The 20,638-nt window shown below is 44.4% G+C and overlaps 1 protein-coding gene across 6 annotated transcripts in view; it reads left to right on the forward strand.

The window, feature by feature from the left end:
* RPTOR (regulatory associated protein of MTOR complex 1) overlaps positions 1–20,638 on the forward strand; it is a 451,485-nt gene that overhangs the window by 383,720 nt on the left and 47,127 nt on the right. For all 6 annotated transcript variants that reach the window (XM_082372791.1, XM_082372792.1, XM_082372793.1 and 3 more), the window contains 4 exons: positions 15,338–15,412; positions 18,391–18,456; positions 18,969–19,160; positions 19,498–19,638. In XM_082372791.1, the coding sequence (XP_082228917.1) occupies positions 15,338–15,412; positions 18,391–18,456; positions 18,969–19,160; positions 19,498–19,638 (474 nt within the window). The remainder of the gene's footprint in view (positions 1–15,337; positions 15,413–18,390; positions 18,457–18,968; positions 19,161–19,497; positions 19,639–20,638) is intronic.

The raw sequence follows: 20,638 nt of genomic DNA on the forward strand, positions 1-20,638 counted from the left end.
AGACAAGGACATTAAAACGGTCATTAGAAGTCTGTTCCACATAAAAAAGGTCTACTGAGACATGGAAGATATTAAAAGGACCCAACTCAAACTTCTAGAAATGAAAACTATGGTACATGACATGAAAAGTATACTAGATGGGATTAACAACCGATTAAACGTTGCCCAAGAAAAATTAGTGAACTTAAAGACATAGTAATAAAAACTCTCCAAAATGAAGCACAGTGAGAAAAGAAACTTTTATAAAACTAAAGGAACATCTTTGAGTTGTGGGACAACTGCAAGTGACTGAATATATGTGTACTGGGGGCCCCTAACGGGGGATGGCAGAAAAAATATTTGAAGAAATAATGGCTAAGACATTTTCAGATTTGATGAAAACTATAAACCCACAGATCCAGGAAGTTCAACAAACCCCAAACACAAGAAACATGAAGAAAACTACACCAGGGCACCTGATAATCAAATTGCTTAAAAAACAACAAGTTAAAAAACTCAGAAGCAGACAATAAGAAAAGGAACAAAGAAGCAAAGATAAGGATGACAGCAGATCACTTGTCAGAAACAGTGACCGGAGGAAGACAGTGGGGCTGCATCTTTAAAGTCCTGGAAGAAAAACCATCAACGTAGAATTCTGTACCCAGTGAAAATACCTCTAAAAAACGGAGACAAAATAAGGACTTTTTAAGACATATAAGACTGAAAGAATTCATCACTCGTAGATCCACAGTATAAGCAATGTTAGAGAAAACCCTTTGGGCGAAGGAAAATAATACCCGGAGGAAACATGCATGTACACAATATGGTGAAAAGCACCAGGAAAGAATGCTCCACGGATAAATGTGTGGGGTTTATTTTCCTTGTTATTTAAATCTCTTTAAAAGATAATTGACTGTTTAAACAAAAAGTAATATCAGTGTACTATGGAGTCTATAGCATATGTAAAAGCAAAATGTATGCTAACAGTAACAAAAAGGTTGGGAAGAGAGAAATTGAGGAAATACTATTGTTAGGTTCTCTTCACTTCATTGAAGTGATATAATATCACCTGAAGGTGAACTGTGATAAAATGTAGTCCATAAACTTTAAAGTTATCACTAAAAAAATTTTTTAACTATAGCCAATTAGCTAACAAAGGAGATAACATGAAATCATAAATATATACAAGCAACACAAAAGAAAGAAGAAAAGGAGGGAAAGGGAACAAAGAATAGATTAGATAAATACCACAAACATAATAAGACAATAGATTTAAGCGTAACCATATCAATAATCACAATGTAGATAGTCTAAATACCCAATTAAAAAGCAGAGAGTGTCAGATTGGATTTAAAAGGAAAAAAAAGAACAAATTATATGAGCCTGAAAGAAATGCACTTTCAGTGTAAAGACACAAATAGATTAAAAGTAAAAACATATCATGCTACCACTAAGCAAAAGAAGGCAGCAATGCCCCTGTTAATATATCAAAGTAGGTTTCAGGGCAGAGAATATCACCAGAGACACAGAGGTGTTTCCTAACACTAAAGGAGCCCACCCATCATGAGAATAGAACAGTCTAAATGTTTATTCACCTAATAACAGTATTTCAAAACACATAAAATGAAAACTGTTGGAACTGCAGGGGGAAATAGGTAATCCATAATTACACCTGGAGAATCCAGCACTCTTTTCTCAGTAAATGACGGAACGAGTAGACAGGGAACCAGGGAAGTTCTCTCAGACACTTGAACAGCACCATCCACCTGCTGGACAAAGCTCCACACAACTGTAAACCACATGTTCTTTCCAAGTGCCAGGGACGTACACCAAGATGGACCTCATCCTGCATCGCAGAACAAACCACAACACATTTAAAAGAACTGGAATCTTACACAGCATATTCTACAACCACAGTGGAATCAAATGCAAAATCAAAAGAGGTAATAGGAAAATCAACAAACACTTGGAAACTAAACTGCATACTTTTAAATAAATGATTAAAATATTTTAATTATAAAAGTTTAATAAATAATATAAATATATTGTATAAAATAAAACATAATATTAAAGTATAAATGTTATATAAATAAATGTATAAGCAGCATAAATATGTAAAATCATATTTATTTATAATTATAAGTATGTATAAAATAAGCGGGACTACATCAAACTAAAATCTTCTGCATAACAAAGAAAACAGTCAACAAAATGAAAAAACAACCTTCAGAATGGAAGAAAATATTTACAAACATCTATCTGATATGGGGTTAATATCCAAAATATACTACGATAAGGAACTCTTGCAACTCAAAAAGAAAAAACCTGATTAAAAAATGGTCAAAGGACCTGAATAGACATTTTTCCAAAGAAGACATACAGCTGGCCAAAGCGCACATGAAAAAGCGCTCAACATCACTAGTCATCAGGGAAATGCAAATCAAAACCACAATGAGGTATCACCTCATGCCTGTCAGATGACTGTTGTCAAAAAGACAAGAGATAACAAGTTCTGGCAAGGGTGTGGAGAAAATAAGGGTGTGGAACCCTTGTGCACTTTTGGTGTGAAGGTAAATTGGTGCCGCCACTATGGAAAACAGCATGGAAGTTCTCAAAAATTTAAAAATGGAACTACCATACAATCCAGCAATCTCACTAATGGGTGTATATCCAAAGGAAATGAAGTCGGTAGTATCTCAAAGAGATATCTGCACACCCAAGTTCGTTGTAGCATTATTCACAATAGCCAAGATGTGGAAACAACCTGAGTGTCCATCATCAGATGAATGAATAAAGAAAATGTCACACACAAACACACACACAGTGGAATATTATTTAACCATAAAAAGGAGGGGGAGATCCTGCCATTCATCAACATGGTTGAACCTGGAGGACATTGTGCTAAGTGAAATAAGCCAGACAAGAGAAAGACAAATGTTGTATGATCTCATTCATTTGTGGAATCTTAAAAAAGTCAACTCATAGAAACAGAGAGTAGAATGGTGTTTGTCAGGGGCTGGGGAGTGGGGGAAATGAGAAGATATTGGTCAAAGAGGACAAACTTCCAGCTATAAGATAAATAAGTTCTGGGGATCTAATGTACAGCATGGTGACTAGTTAACAATACTGTATTGTATACTTGAAAGTTGATAAGAGAGTAGATTTTAAGTGCTCTTCTCACTCCAAGAAAAAAAAAGGTAACTATGTGAGGTGATGGATGTATTAACTTGATTGTGCTAATCATTTCACAATACATACTTTAACCATGACATTTTACACCTTAAATATATACATTTTTGTTAATTATACCTCAGTAAATCTGGGAGAATATGTATATTTTATAAAATGTAATTGATATTTATATACTTTAGTATAATTTTTATATAATTATGAATATTTATAATCATATAAACATTCATATTAATAAGTAAAATAATGAAATAAAACTTTTTAAAATAATGTTTTTCAAAAAGGAGGTCTCAAGGGAAGTAAAAAGTACCTTAAACTGAATAAAAAGGAATATACAACATTTCAAAACCTGTGGGACACAGCTGAGCAGTGTTGAGAGGGAAACTTCTAGAACTAAATGCATACAATAGAAAAGAAGAAAGACAACACTTAGGCAAAAACACAAGGTACAAAGTGATACATAGCCAGGAAAAATATGGGTTATCTTCAGTAATCATATTAATTACATAAAGATCAAATATCTACCTTTCTTGGTCCTGTGCAGATATGACTTTAGACAGATCTAATCTTTCTTCTGATATTTTTCACATACTGTTTTAGGCAGACACAGGGAATAATACACAATTCTGTGTCATAAAAATTATTCCAGAATCTTTCAAGGGAAAAACTTCTCGTGAACATAATTTTTTAGAATGATAAATATGGAAGATTATAATTATTTATAGTCCTGTAAAGGTAATAAAGAAAGGTTTCAGGGACTTCCCTGGTGGCATAGTGGTTAAGACTCCACACTCCCAATGCAGGGAGCCTGGGTTCGATCCCTGGTCAGGGAACTAGTTCCCGCAAGCATGCTGCAACTAAGGAGCCCATGTGCCACAACTAAGGAGCCCGCCTGCCGCAACTAAGACCCGGCGCAACCAAATAAATAAATAAATAAATGTTAATTCCTCTTATTAAAAAAGAAGAAGAAGAAGAAAGGTTTCAAATCACTGACCTCAGCTTCAACCTGAAGATGTTAGTAAAAGAAAAGCAGATTAAACCCAAAGTAGGTAGGAGAAAGGAAATAATAAAGATCACAGTGGAGATCAATGCAAAAGAGAACAGAAAAGCAGTAGAGAAAATCCACTCAACCAAAGGCTGGTTCTTTGAGCAGATCAATAACTGCTCAGACTGATAAGGAAACAGAAGACACAAAACCCCAAATCAGGAATGAGAGAAGTGGCATCACTGAAGGTTCTGGAGACACTGAAGGGATAGTGAGGGAATTTATGGACAACTTGATGCCCAAGCTTTTGATAACTTTGATGAAATTAATTCTTTGAATGACACAAGCTGCTCACTTAAGAAGATAGATAATCTGAATAGCACTGTATCTATTTTAAAAATTGTATTTGTGGTTAAAAACTTTCCTGCAAAGAAAGCTCCAGGTCCAGATGGCTTCACTGGTGAATTCTGCCCAAATGTTAATGAAGAAATATACGGATGGCAAACAAGCATCTTCCCATATCATCCTCTGATACTTGCTTTGCCCTGATACCAAAAACCAGACAAGAAAACTACAGACCAGTGTCCTTGGTGAAGATAGATGCAAAAATTGTAAACCAAAATTTAGCAAATCAAATTCAACAATATATAAAAAGGAAAGTACATCATGACCTTGAAGGACTTATTTCAGGAATGTAAAGTTTTTAAAGATTGAAAAACCAATGTAATTTATCATATTAGCAGAAGAAAACCTGTATTATTATCTCAATAGACAGAAAGAAAGCATTTGACAAAAACTAAAATCTATTCCCGATTTTAAATAACACCTCTCAGAAAACCAATAAGGGAACTTCATCAGCATGAAGAATAGCATCTACAAAAAATGCTACAGCCAACATCACACTTAGTGGTGAAAGTCTGAACACTAAGATGAGGAACAAAACCAGGGCATCTGCCCTCATCTCTTCTCTTCAAAATTTTGCTGGAAGTTCTAGGTAGTTCAATGAGGCAAGAAAAAAAAACATCCAGTTTGGATAGAAAGATGTATAACTGTCTTTTATTTTCAGACAGCACAATTCTCTATGTAGAAAATCTGACTGTATCTACAAACAAACAAACAAACAAATACTAGAACTAATAAGTGACCTTAGTAACATTGCAAATTATAAGATCAATACCCAAAAATGAGTCTTATTTATATACACTGTTAACCAATTTATACAAACTGTTAAGAACATTTACAATGGTATCAAAAATATGAAATACTTAGGGATAAATTCTGGCAAAGATATGCAAGACATACGCTGAAAACTACAAACTATTGCTAAGAGAAATTAGAGAAAATCTAATAAATGGAGAGATATTCCATTATCCTGGGTCCTGATCTTAAAATCCATATGGAAAAGCAAAGGACCTAGAATAGCCAAAACAACTTGAAAAAAAAAATTTAAAGGACAACTACTACCTGATTTCAAGACTTATCATAAATCTACAGCAATTAAGACTGTAGAAGTGGCATCAAAATGGGCAAAATATCAATGGAACAGAATAGAAAGTCAAGAAATAGACTCACACATATACAGATGACTAATTATTGAAGTTACAAAGACAGTTCAACTCAGTGGAGATAGAAATAGTCTTTTCAACATGTGGTGCTGGGGCCATTGGACATCCATCTGCAAAAAGTGAACTGCAATCTACACCATGTACCATGACAAAAATTAACTCAAAATGGGAAAATATTTGTGAATCATTAATTTGATTAAAAACTTGTAGTGAGAATATGTAAAGCACTCTCAAAACTCTATATGAAAAGAAACACACAAACCAAAAAAATGGGCAAAAGCTTTGAATATACACTTCATTAAAGAAGTATGATGGCAGATAAGCACATGAAAAGGTGCTGAACATCATTCATCACCAGAGAAATGCAAAGTTAAAACCACAGTCAGATACCACCACATACCTATCAGAATGTCTGAAATGAAAAAGACTGATAGTATCAAGTGTGGGCTGGGATTTGGAGGAACTGAAACTCTCATAAATTGTGTTCGGAATGCAAATGGCACAACCACCCTGGGAGGTTTCTTCACAGTTTCTTATAAAGATTAACATACATACTCAACCATCGAATCCAGTCATCTTACTCATAGATAGTCACCCAAGAGAAATGAAAGCATATGTCCAGACAGAAACTTCTACATGAATGTTTATAGCAGCTTTATTTGTAACAGCCAAAAACTGGACATAGCCTGAATGTCCATCAACAGGTGGATGAATAAGCAAATGGTGATATATCCATACAATGGAATACTACTCAGCAGTAAAAAAGGGTAAACTAATCCCCAAATAATTATGCTGTGTAAAAGAAGGATACATGTTGTATTATTCCATTTAAACAAAATTCTAGAAAATGCAAACTATAGCCACAGAAAGCAGATTAGTGGAATAGGAGGAAGGATTCCAAAGGGCATAAGGAAACTTTTCAGGAGATAACTTAATTTCCTTGATTGTGGGCATGGCTTCACAGATGTAAACATACATCCAATATTGTCAAATTATATAGTTTAAATATGTGCAGGTTTTTTATATCACTTATACCTGAATAGAGCTGTTAAAAAATTCAAATTGTAGAATAGTCCACAAAAAAACTGTAATTGTCCTATCTAGATTTTCAATTCAAGAAAGACCAAAAAATGTGGGGAAAATTGTTCCAGATTAAGACTAATGTTGCATGACAACTAAGGGCAGGTTCTGACTGGATCCTGAATCAAAAACCAAAGGCTAGGGCTTCCCTGTTGGCGCAGCGGTTAAGAATCTGCCTGCCAATGCAGGGGACACGGGTTCGAGCCCTGGTCTGGGAAGATCCCACACGCCGCGGAGCAACTAAGCCCGTGTGCCACAACTACTGAGCCTGCGCGTCTGGAGCGTGTGCTCCGCAACAAGAGAGGCCGTGATAGTGAGAGGCCTGTGCACCGCGATGAAGAGTGGCCCCCGCTTGCCACAACTATAGAAAGCCCTCCCACAGAAACGAAGACCCAACACAGCCAAAAATAAATAAATAAATAGATTAAAAAGTGAAAAAAAAAAAAAAACCCAAAGGCTATGAAGGACATTATTTGAACAATTGGGAGAAATTTGAATAAGGACTGAATATCAGATAATAATATTGTATCAATGTTAAATTTCTTGAGTGTGATCATGGTTTTGTGGTTATGTAAGATAATGTCCTTTTTCTTAAGAAAATTTCCAGGCAAAATGTCATGCTATCTGCAACTTTCAAAAAGTACAGAAAAATACAGGGGAAAGGAAAGGGAGAAGCAAATGTAGCAGAATATTTTTTATTAACTGTCCTTCAGGTCGTGTGATGGAATCAGCTATCAAAAGCAACATTACACGTAGATGAGAGAATCCAGAGAATGTGGCAAAATCTACCCTACTCTTGGAGGATGGCGGTGGTTGTCTTTTAATAAATTCCTTAAGTTGTTTGTTATCATTTGTTTTTCTGCTAACTAACAAGATTAAGAGAGGGGAGGGACTTCCCTGGTGGCTCAGTGGTTAAGAATCCACCTGCCAATGCAGGGGACACGGGTTCGAGCCCTGGTCCGGGAAGATCCCACATGCCGCAGAGCAACTAAGCCCGTGTGCCACAACTACTGAGCCTGCGCTCTAGAGCCCACGAGCCACAACTACTGAGCCTGCATGCTGCAACTACTGAAGCCCACGCCCTAGAGCCCGTGCTCCACAACGAGAGAAGCCACCGCAGTGAGAAGCCCGCGCACCGCAATGAAGAGTAGCCCCCGCTCGCCGCAACCAGAGAAAGCCCGCGAGCAGCAACGAAGACCCAACGCAGACAAAAATAAAATAAATAAATACATTTATAAAGAAAAGAGAGGGGAGACAGTTAAAGATTTCTATAAGCTAGGTTCCAGTTAATAGAGGTTTTTTCATAGACACAGCTAATATGTAATTCAGGCAGACCTTCCCTAGTTACAGCTAATAAAGTTTTACTTATAGTGCCACCAGGGGATTCCAAGGGCACAGTATCACTGAATTTGGAAAAACATTGTGTGTCGGTATAGAGGAAGTACATCCAGATTTGGGGACACAAAGAGCTTCACTGTGTGTGCCAGCTATCCCAGTCCCAAGAAGGAACACGTTGTGTGAGTGAAAAGCAGATCAGAGATTAGTGGAGTTTTATTTCTGTAGCTCCCCCCCTCCTCTCCACATCTGTGCTAGTTCTCCTTCTCAGTCTCAAAACTTCTGCTGTTTTCTCTGCATAGTGATTTTATCCCAGCTCACTGACTCTGACGTTCACAGCCTCTCTTCCTGCACCTGTATCCCCCCTTTTTCCCACCCCCCCGCTCCCAGCTCGCAGTTGAAAAAGTGAGCAGGGTTAACTTCCTCTCCCATCCAAATATGATTCACGTCACCCAAATTGGAGTGTGATCAGGTGGGCCAGAGGATCTGCCATCCAGAACCTGCTTTCTTTTTTTTTTTTAATTAATTAGTTTATTTATTTATTTTGGGCTGTGTTGGGTCTTTGTTGCTGCACGCGGGCTTTCTCTAGTTGCAGTGAGCAGGGGCTACTCTTCGTTGCAGTGTGCGGGCTTCTCGTTGCAGTGGCTTCTCTTGTTGCAGAGCACGGGCTCTAGGCACGTGAGCTTCAGTAGTTGTGGCACGTGGACTCAGTAGTTGTGGCTCGCTGGCTCTAGAGCACAGACTCAGTAGTTGTGGCGCACAGGCTTAGTTGCTCCGCGGCACGTGGGATCTTCCCGGACCAGGGCTGGAACCTGTGTCCCCTGCATTGGCAGGCGGATTCTTAACCACTGCGCCACCAGGGAAGCCCCTGGAACCTGCTTTCTTAATGGTCCAATCACGGAAGGCAGGGCAGCCCGCGGGGCTGGTCCTATGACAACCCGGGGCAAACATACCTCCTGTGCTGGGAGTTTGTGTCCTGAATGCCTTGTTCTTACAGTTTTTATTTTAATAAGATATATTTTTTTAATCATAATTTTATATTTACAGAAAACGTAAGACGATAGTAAATAGAGTTCCCATATGTCCCACACCCAGTTTCCCCTGTTGTCAGTACCTTACATTAACATGGTACAGCTTGGTAAGAAAGTGGCGGCCTCCTATAGGGCCCACGCCAATGAGCAGTCGCCAGAGCCGCCACTGCCAGTATCCCTGTCTCCATAGTGAGCCATAGCTGCCCCCTGCCTCCCAGGGGACCCTCCAACACTAGCAGGAAGGAAGGAAGGGATCATCTACAATCTCCTACCATGGATTCTCTGGGACAACGAAAATGTCCCTTATTTGTAAAGAAGCCTTGGAATTTCCAGGAAAAGATGGAAAACATGGATCAGAGAAGGAGGAGCAACTCTCCCAAGTTCACTCTGCTGACTGGTGGTCAAATCTGGGTAAGAATTCCCATCTTCGTTCAAAACTCAGAGCCCTTCTATATGCCATACCACAGCAGGGCATATGCAGTCCATTCATCAATGAAATTCCCATTTTTTGATTATTCACCTTTGATTATTCCACTGCAACTTCCTTTCTAATGATTAACAGTTTAAAAGGAGGACCAAAAGTCTACTTTTCACTGAAATTCTGTATTTTTAGATAAGCCCAAGGACTTGGGATTCAGTGTGAAAAAGAAATAAAAGGAGCTGCTCCATTAAAAAAACAACAACAGCAGCAGCAAAACATGGTACATTTTTTACAACTAAGGAGTCGACGTTGATACATTGTCATTAACTAAAATCTGCACTATTCAGGTGTCCTCAGTTTTAACCTCATGTCCTCCTGCTGCTCCAGGACCTCCTCGTACCCCACATGACATGCAGTCATCCCATCTCCTCCGCCTGCTCGTGACCGGACGGTCTCTCAGACTTTCCTGGTTTGAATGACCCCGACGGTTTAGAGGAGGCCTGGGCAGGGATGTGCAGACTGTCCCTCTGCTGGTTTGTCTGATGTTTTTCTCGTTGTTAGTCTGGGCTTGTGGGTTTGGGGGAGGGAGAACACAGAGGAAAAGTGCCCTTCTCATCACATCCCATCAGGGTCCGTGCTCTCAACATGACTCCTCACTGTGGCTGGGCTCTTGGTCACGTGGTTGAGGTGTCCCTTGGTCACCTGGCTGAGGTGTGTCTGTCAGGTGACACTGCTGGGAAGTTCCTCTTTCTCCCCTTTCCATCCTGTTCTCTTTGGGGTGCCATCACTGTGATGCGCTGAGATTTTTTTTTTTTTGCATGACCTGCTTTATGTCTGTTGTTGACCACTGTTCCTTTATTCACCTTCATGATCTATTTAAAAACTGAATCGCATTTTTTTTAAATAAATTTATTTATTTATTTGTTTTTATTTATTTTCGGCTGCATTGGGTCTTCGTTGCTGCGCACGGGCTTTCTCTAGTTTGTGGTGGCTTCTTTCGTTGTGGAGCACGGGCTCTAGGCGCACGGGCTTCAGTAGTTGTGGCACATGAGCTCAGTAGTTGTGGCTCACAGGCTCTAGGGTGCAGGCTCACTAGTTGTGGCACACGGGCTTAGTTGCTCCGCGGCATGTGGGATCTTCCCGGACCAGGGCTGGAACCCGCGTCCCCAGCATTGCCATGCAGATTCTTAACCACTGTGCCACCAGAGAAGTCCCATGAATCTCATTCTTTTAATTTCTTTTTTTTTTATTATTGACTGAGTCTGATTTTATAAGGCTTAGTATTGGAATTGTTTTGTTTTGCATTTCTGGGACTTTCTAACATTCCTTCTTTCAGTTTGCCCCCTATTGAGCCAACTGTCCTGCTGTCCCATCTTGCAACTACCTACAAATGGACAAAGGGACTGATTCGCTGTCACCACGAACTGTCTTGTCAGTCACACGGTGTTGAGTGGCAGCCAGGCCTGGCTTCCTGTGAAACTCCCGCCCAAAGTCTGGCTTGCTGTGGGCACTTCCCACCTCCTCATTTTAATGTAAATAATTTAATTGCATTGATGGTCCATTTAATTTCTAAACTATAGGTTATAGAACACAAAACAAAATCACAGCGTTAGAGAACACAGTTTGCAAAGACCCACGTTCACCCAGAAGCTGTAGTCAGCAAGGCTGTGCTGTGTGAGTGATTCCGGGTGTCGTTTTTATTTTTTGGTAAAATAGAACTGTTGTGCAGAATGGCCTCTTCTTAGCCGTCATTCTGGTTAAATGAGGTGGCTGCTTTTCAGAAGCACTGGGAGTGGGTTTTACTCTGGCGAGAGGTTCAGATCCACCCTCCTGGGGTCCCTGGAGAACTGTGGGCCAGCAAAGCACAGACCCCACCCTGCCACGTCCAGACAGGTCTGCCTGTCCCAACACTGCTTTAGCCTCCAGGACCACCCACCTGGGAGGAGGCCAGGCCCTGCTAGACGTGCACATTGATGATGATGACAGGCCAGGTTGCAGCTGGGTATGTATGTGTCAGTCTGTCTGTCTGGAAGGAGGGAGGGAGGGAGGCAGTTGTTCAAATGGCTGTTGTTGCCAAGAGTGAAGTGAAAAGCTGAAGGAGGACGCAGGAGGCTTTCACCTGCCCTCCCCACGCAGGCCACTCGGCCCCGCACAGGCAGATTGGACTGGGTGCTGCCAGGGAGGTGACAGATCACCCTTTTGCAGGATGAATGGGTGCAGTGACTCAGGCTGCAGGGGACTTCCCGGTGCATCAGTCCATCGCTGAGGGCAATCCAGAGGCTAAAGGGCCGCGTGATTAATTGTCAGGCTGTGCTGACTCACTAGCTCTGCAGTGCTGATTCCAGTTGGGGTTGGGAGAGGTGGGCAGGGGCTAGTCAGCCAGAGACCATAGCCCACATGACCAGGTCTCGGAAGTTTTATAAAAGGGCAACCACAGTTTGGATGTGTGGAGAATGAATAAGAAACTAGTAAAGAGATTACATATAGCAGTGGAGGAGATTTTTTTTAAAACCTCCATCTAATTTAATATTTATTTTCATTTTGTACCCAGATGTCACATTTTCTACTTTAAGATATGATCATACTGACTCCGCCACCCCTTACAGGGACAGGGGATGGACAAAAGCTTCTCAATCTATACCTTTCTGTAGCATTTTGATTTTTGAGCCTTTAAATACGTTTACAAATTTTTTTCTGTTTTGGCTGCACCAAGCAGCTTGTGGTATCTTAGTTTCCTGACCAGGGATTGAACCTGGGCCCACGGCAGTGAAAGTGCCAAGTCCTAATCTCTGGGTCACCAGGGAAGTCCCTGAATTTACAAATTTTAGAACACATACAGAAAAGTAGATGGAAGGCATAAAAACATTCATGTATACCAGTGATTTTCCCACTGATATCAGTTATTTCAACATTCACGGTGTCTCTTCATTCTGAAGTTTACCTTCAACACAAGAGCATCTGACGAGAATATTTAAAGTAATAAACCATTTGTTGGAAAATGAAAACCTGTATGTATTTAACTATCTTGCTACACTTGGCAAGTGGGAAGACCGTTGTGCCGAGGCTTTGAGGCGTGCAGAGGGACGTGCGTCTTTAACTGCCTGTGACTGTGCTTTTGGGTTTGTGAAGGACGGTGAGCTCTTGTGAGCAGTGAGCAGAATCCCTGCTCTGGGATTATTTTCTCAGGCACTACTAGTTTTATGGCCACGTGCCGTTGTTAAAACTCTGGATGTATAAACAGTTCAACGTAGTCCTACATCTGTCTCCAGACGATTCTAATGTTCTGGTAGCAGTGGGTCAAGGTGCACTCCGGTGCCGCTGTCTCTTGTGTGAACCCGGCTTACCTCTGCGGCATCCTTTCCTCATCCCGAGGACTGAACTCTGCGACCGGAGGACAGGAAACAGGACCCTCCCTCTGTGTGATTTTCTCCATATTCACATCAGAACATGAGTGGCTGCGTCCACTGGCGACACTGCTCAGGACTGTCCTGCCGATTGCGCCTCATTTGATGCGTCATGCCTGGTGGTCTGTTGGTCTGTGCTCAGTTTGTGTCTTCCTGCTCCCCAGGAAACAGACTTTATAGTCTGCATTAAGGAGAATGAAGGTGGGATCTCCCCCACAGCGTCCTTTGCCAGAATATTCCGAGGGGGAGCACCTGCCCTCCCCTGGTGAACTTACCCTTGCAGAAGCCAGGGTCTCTGGTTGGGCTCGTCCTGGTCTCTGCTCCCTCCTGAGATCTGCTTGCAAACTGCATCTTCAGCTGCTTCCACAAGGAACTATGTGCTTGCTTCCCCTTCTGCTTTTCTTCTCTTCTTGCCTCCCTCCCTTTTCCCCATGTTAAAAATATAATTCCATGAAATCCCTGAGACAGAAGCATCAGAGCTGTTGGGTGTGCAGTGGGGGAGGGGCTTGCTTAGGAAAAACCATTTCATAGTCGTGCTCTTCCTCGCCTCCACCCTCTTTCTACCCTGGCCTTAATATGTCAAATCTGTAGCTTGATCTGGGGGAAAACAGACACAAGAGGGGACCCTTGGAAAGCGGCTGTGTGGAGGAGTCTGGGCTGCCAGAGCCCTGCATCTCTCTGGGAGCTTTCCACTGGCCTGTGCGTGCACCGCATCTGTGGCCTGCATTTCTGGGTCTTTGTAGTTTCAAGGACTGTTTTCTCTTCCTTATAAGGAGGCACTTGGCCAAGTCAAGAGGGCAAGCAGGTGGCTGGTGGCCTGTGTCCCAGCATCCTCAGAAGTCAGAGCCCTGCAGGTCCCTGGCTCCCCGGCCGCGGACAGGGCTGTGATGGCTGATGGGGTGATTCTAAACCAGTTCATAAAGGACACCTGCTGCGACCTGAGAGTGAGGATGGACAGGACCAGAGAGCATTATTGTGGTTCCCACCTGCATGACAGCCTCGTCCAGACAGAGGTCTTTCAACATGGACAAGATAATTGCCGTTTCCGATACTGAAGACGTATTAAAGTTATAGCTTCACATACTCCCACAGGTGCCTCAGCTTCCGAATTAGCAGGATATGACTTAGTGACACTTCGTTACTCTATGATGAGACGTGTGCTATGAGCTTCGCTGTAAATGTGTGGGCCTGGATTTGACTTGTGGAATCTCTGGTTTCAAAACAAAGGACATTGGCGTTATTTTCAGATGCAGCGCCTAAGCCCTGTCCCTGGACGTGGGCACTGCACTTCAGGCACCAACTGAGTGCTCCCTCCCAGCCCCTTCTGGACGAGTCTCTGCAGAGGGCATCAAGCTGATGCCTTTTAGTCCATTTGTCAAAACCTTCATTCAAAGTGAGGAGGCATCCTTTATGGGAGCGACTTGAAAGCCGCATGCTTTATTGGCTTCCCTGGCTCTTGGGGATTATTATCCTGCTAACCTGAGCCCCTGGTTCCCCTGCTTCCTGACCACCTCCTCCATCTCACTCAATTCCCACTTAAACAGCTGAGTCCAGTCGTCACCTTATTAGTTTATTGATGTGAGGAAGAAACACCTCATTATCAGAGCACCCTGAGAAGTGGGCCAGCGTGGGAGAGAGGGGGTCAGGGCTCCGGGCTGCAGTAAACAGCAGGTTCCGTCTGCAAAACCGCCCTGCCCCTGAGAGGGCTTCACACAGGGCGTGCCCCTGAGCCAGCGGTGCCCTGCAGAGGTAGAGATGTATTGCAGTGTGTAACTTTCTCCTTTTATTCTCAGAAACTCAGATCTTAAAATTCCAGTTCTCTCTTCTTGAATGGCCTTTTTCCCCTAGAGTGGAGCATGCTGGGAGCTGATGGAATTCAATGTCTCCCTGTGGACACGTTACCCTAAATCACTAAGCAGTTTTTCTGGGTATTGATCCAGGGCACGTCCCAGCTTGAAAGGCGCAAGGAGAGGCGCGTGGGCCCCGGGCTGACGCGGGAGGGAGGATGTGTGCGGAAGCTGCAGGACGCAGACGGTCTCCAAAGGAGCCATCCAGCAGCCAGGGCACCCCCATTCGGCAGGTACCCAGAAGGTGCTTTCGAGAACGCCTTGGAGCTGCTGCACTTCTGAGAGTGTGTGAGATGCCAGCCCTTTTCCCACAGCCAAGGAAAAATGTGTCTCGACACAGCAGTCGGAATTATTTTTTCAGATGAAAATTGGACTTGAGAGGAGAAAATGATTAAGGCATAAAATATTCATTGCACATTCGTTTGTTCACACATCCCAAGAAGAAAACGAAGCCCCTTCCTGGAATTGCACTCACTGTTTCTCCTGTGTCTCTCTCCCCAGTCGTGCCAAGCTGACCTGGTGAAGGACAACGGCCACAAGTACTTCCTCTCGGTCTTGGCAGATCCGTACATGCCAGTAAGGACCAGCTCTGGTGACACGTCTCCCGGGGACTCTGGGGAAGGTTGCTCCACGCAGAGGGGCCCGCGGGGTAGCGGGAGGGGGTCCGCTTTCACCCCAGCTCTGCCTCACTCAGACGGTGCCCTTTGCTTCCCAGCATATTATTTCAGTAGCTGCTTCCCTGAGTAAAGAGTTACAGTGAAACTTGATACACAGGCTGGTTTTTTGTTTACGTGAGTCCATTTTCTGAGCACATCTTTGCAGTGAAGTAGAATCCACTCTGCCTCACACCCTGTCAGCCAAGTTAGATCAATGAGTACTTGTACATCCATAGTATGGCAGTTCCTTTGCCCAGTGCAGGTTCTGGACATGACAGGAGGCTGTTGCACCTTCTCAATCAGGAAGGAAAGCCGGCGGGGGAAAGAAGAGATTGCAAATTTAAATTTTAAATATATTTTATTGTATTAAGTTGTTTAAAAATTAGTAATCCATAAATAGCATATAGAATAACTTCCTGTAAGTGTTTTTTAAATTAATTTCTATGTTCCCTGCCTCTAGCTCCTAGCATAGTAAAAAGAACAAAATAGACACCCTAAATAATTACTTAATATAACTTATTTTTATCAGAATGTTTAATTAAGTCTAACAGCTTGTTCACACAGTCTTAGGTGGCTTTGGTTGTGTAAAGGAACTTTTGTGTGTAAATTCACCCTCTAGTTGGTTTTCTGAACTAAATGACAATAATAAAAAAACAAACACATTTTTCAAAATACAGAAAACGTCAAAAACAGGATTGTTATGAAAGGTAAGTAGAACTTGTGTGTTTTAACTGAAGTGTGGTTTTTAAACATTATCATAGGCAGTTAAAGTTTAGACTTTATACAAATGTTGGAAATAATCACTTCCCTGTTCTTCAGGGTAAGATACAAATCAAACAAATAAGACATCTAAGCTGATAAAATGCAGTAGAATGGTGAGCGAAGCCGGCACAAGTGGGCCCCACTTCAGCTACAAACACGTTGAAGTTTTGAGGACATAGATCTGAAAGAAAGGAAAGGAAATCCCCAAATGCCAAAAACTGATGTCAGAGGAGGGGCACGGTGGGACTCACAGGCAGACCTCACAGTGACCCTGGAGCTCCACGCGCGTGCAGCCCCGAGTCTGCATGGAGGACACGGGCCTGTGGGGCGAGCCGCCCACTCACCAGACAAGGACGAGAAGAGCTGGTCCTGTCTGTCCACGTCTGGTTGGAAAGTCAGGAAAGGCCTCCGTGAGAAACAGAAACCCCCTGTTGCAGGGGTAGCCGCCAGCTAAGAGAGGAACGTGAAATCTCCAGAGCCTGCCTGGAAGCGGCAAAGGCTGAACCTTTCTGCAGGGACACCTACGAAGCCAGGGTACTGAGACTCGTGCCAGGAGCGCTGGCCTGCTCCTAACCCACGTTCAAGGGACATAAGCAGAGCTGGCACGTAAGAGGGTTGGCTCCCCAAGAATTGAAACTAATAGGATTCTCTGAAAAAGACTGACAATCAATACAAATAAGTATGTTTAAAATTACTGAATAAACAATTTGTTTTTAATTACATCCAAAAGTAAACTCTTATGTTGTTTCCTCAGAAGTACTTTTGTGACTATTATAAAAGAACAATGTATTCTATCCTTTTTACTCCTCCTCAAAAAATGACCAACTAGAGTCTTTTAATAAATAGGCAGATTGGGGGGTGGGGGGGGAAAGAACCTGTAATGGAAGACAGTCACTGTCATTAAAAGCTCAGTAGACGAATTAAACAGCAGAATCGACACAACGGGTAAAGGAATCCGTGGAGAAATCACGTGAGATGAAGTAAAGCGGAGATGTGACGGAGGGGCTGAGAGGGCTCGCTGCGTCCAACACAGGCCAGAGGGAGACGGTGGGGGCAGGTGAGGGGGCGGGGGGGACACACAATCCAACCGGTCTAGCGGAGAATTTTCCAGATTTGAAGAAGAAATGAGTTTTCAGGTTTATAAAGCACAATTAGTCTTGAGAAGGTTAAATAAAAACAAAGACTTATCATAATGAAAGCAGAGAATGTCAAAGGCAAGAGGAAAAATCTTGAAAGTAACCAGGACAAAAAGGAAGATTGTTGCAAAGATGTGGACAGCAGTCACCAGAGTAACGGGTGGAAGACTGAGGAGAGGCCCTCACAGCACAGGGGGAACCGTCACCCCGGGACCCTGTGCCTGTCCCGGTGTCAGTCAGGGAGAGAGCGAAGCCAGCACATCTCAGGACCGACGGCTTCCCGTGCGCTGACCCCACCCAGGCAGCCAGGAGGACCGCACTTCAGGAGGAGATGGAGCCCAGGGGACAGTAGGATGCAGGAAGCATCGGAAAGCAGACATCTGCAAACTTGTCATGTATCTAAATCAGCATCGGCTGTAAGAATAAGTAAAAACAGTCACTCACGTGAGGGGCTGACACGTGAGGAGGAGTATCGGGAATGCAAGGGAGACACAGGGAATGACTAACTTTAGTCATTCTCTAAAGAATGACTAGGTACCACTAATAGTTAACGTAACACTGATCTCTGAGTCAGTAGAGGCACAGAGGAGAGGAGAAAATGAGAATCGATCCGTCCACTAGAAGACCACGAGGAAGGGATGATGAAGCCAAGTTAGGGACTGTGGTCGGTCGTTTTACGACCAGGGTGATTTGCTTCCATAGGCTTGGGCAGGACGGGGCGGCCTCTGATGGAGCAGAATCAGAGAGGCCCATGCCCCTCCTGCAGCATCAGACGTCAGGGACCCATCTGTCCTCTGAGAGGCCAACCCAAAGCTGTCAGACCCTCTTAAAAGTGCTCTTCCTTTTTGTGGACTCAAAAGACAGTAAAGCTGGCTCTCATTACTCTAATTACACACCAAACGTAATCATAAAGATGCTGGAAGGATAACTCTAGTGCTTGGGAGTGGTGAGTTTCCACCATGAAAAAAGTGCAAACTAGCAGGTGACTTCTGTTTTCCAGGCTGAGCACAGGACCATGACAGCCTTCATTCTGGCTGTGATCGTTAACAGCTATAACACGGGGCAGGTGAGTGTCACGTCGCGTCCCCACCACTGCAGGGCCTCCCTGTGGGTTGCAGAGGCGCAGCCCTGAGCTCCAGCATTTGGGGGCCAGAGGAACTGTTCTGAATGTCTGATGAAACAGTGACCTCAGAAGAGGGGGCATTGCAGGATCACACCAGCCCAAGGGGGCTTCATGGGAGGAGTGGGGTCCGGACCCTTTGTTTAGCCAGGGTGAATCGATATTGGTGGATTTAAAATGAGGAAAATTGAGGGACTTCCCCAGCGGTCCAGTGGTTAAAAATCTGTGCTTCCACTGCAGGGAGCACGGGTTCGATCCCTGGTCCGGGAGCTAAGATCCCACATGCCGCACAGCACGGCCAGAAAAAAAAAAAAAAAAAAAAATGAGGAAAATTGAGGACATCTTGCAATGTGATTAAGCAAGGTTTCCCTGAGAAACGCTGGGAGCTGGGGTCCAGCCCGGCACCCCTCCCGCCTCAGTGGTCAGGGTGATGCCGTGTGTTGCCTGCCTTCTCGCAGGAAGCCTGCCTCCAGGGAAACCTGATCGCCATCTGCCTGGAGCAGCTCAACGACCCCCACCCCCTGCTGCGCCAGTGGGTGGCCATCTGCCTGGGCCGGATCTGGCAGAACTTTGACTCGGCCCGGTGGTGCGGGGTGAGGGACAGCGCTCACGAGAAGCTCTGCAGCCTCCTCTCCGACCCTATCCCTGAGGTGAGTCCACACCCACGGCCACTTCAGGCTAAGTGAGGTCAAGGTATGCCTGGAGACCACACAGCCAGAGAGGCCTGGCCCCGGCCCCAGACCCCTGCGTCCCCCTCTGTGGGTTCCCCGGTGCCTGGTTTGGTCTCTGATGCCTGCACAGCCTGTCACCTGGCCCCCGGGTGGAGCCGCCACTTACCTCTTGTTTCCCTGCTCCTGCTCGTCTACACGAGTGGAGCTGGGCCGAGAGGACCGTGGATGAGACCAGGCTGCGTCAGGTCAGCTCCAGGGGCCCCGGCTAGAGCCAAACAGCCGGCCGCGGGGTGACTGCCCCCTGTCCCACCTGCAGGTGCGCTGCGCAGCAGTCTTTGCCCTCGGCACATTTGTGGGCAACTCCGCAGAGAGGACGGACCACTCCACCACCATCGACCACAATGTGGCCATGATGCTGGCCCAGCTCATCAACGACGGCAGCCCCGTGGTCCGGAAGGTGCGTGGCCCCCGCCCCCAGGCAGCGCCGAGCGCCTCCAGGCTGGGCTCCCCCGGCGCCCAGGTTGAGCCATGACCCTGACCCGACCACAGCAGCGAGCACTCAGTCCCCCCCACACCGGTGTGCATCCTGCTGAGAGCAGGCTTTAAATGTTTGTTTAATTCTCTCCAAAATACGTTTCTTCACCAGATACTTGTGTGTCTGCTTCATTTAAAGGCATTTAACAGGCTGCGTCTCCTGGCAGCTTGTATAATAGGCTCCTTCCTGCCTGGGAGCAACACATACACACATCACAGAGATTCAAAAGAGCAGTAGCCACCCACAGACAGACGGAAAGGTTTGTGTAGTGTATTCCCCTCCCTGCCCCCACGTTTGTCAGCGAATGAACGGAGCAGTTCTTTGCAGTTGAAACCTTTACTTGTCTGTTTCAATGTAGGAGTACCACAATTTCCATCCAAGATCTCACACCCCTGTCAAAAGTTGGCCCAGAACGGATCAACCTTCCTCCTCCCCCAGCCAAAAAAGGCCGTGGGGGGGAACCCCAATGTCTGCTGGCCGCATTTTGGGGTGGCCTTGGAGCCCTGCCCTGGGAGCAGAGACTGTTCTCGGACCAGGAGGGCAGTGTCGTTCTGTGTGTGACCTTGAGTCACCTCTCATCACCTAGAGGTGCCGGGCTGCTTCTCGGCATGTCTGAGATCCCTGTGCCAGGGAAGGGAGGTTGGGTTTGTCAGAGGTGGGTGTGGTTTTGAAGGGTATTTGTTTGGAGAACAGACCCCACTGACTTGGTGGCAGGGACGTTGTCAGAGCAAGGTCACATCAGCCAGGAAGGACTCATTACATCTTGAGTTCCCTCAGAGAGCCGTGAACCCAGTTACTAACGTGCCGGGTTATCTAGAGACACGTTAACAATGTGGAATGATCCTGGAGGTGCCTTTTCACAGCCGTTACTTTTTTATTTTGGGTTCTCATCATTAGCATCTGTCTGAATCTGGCTTCCTTG

Source organism: Balaenoptera borealis, assembly GCF_965194805.1.
Source record: "Balaenoptera borealis genome assembly, chromosome: 20".
Taxonomy (NCBI): Eukaryota; Metazoa; Chordata; class Mammalia; order Artiodactyla; family Balaenopteridae; genus Balaenoptera; species Balaenoptera borealis.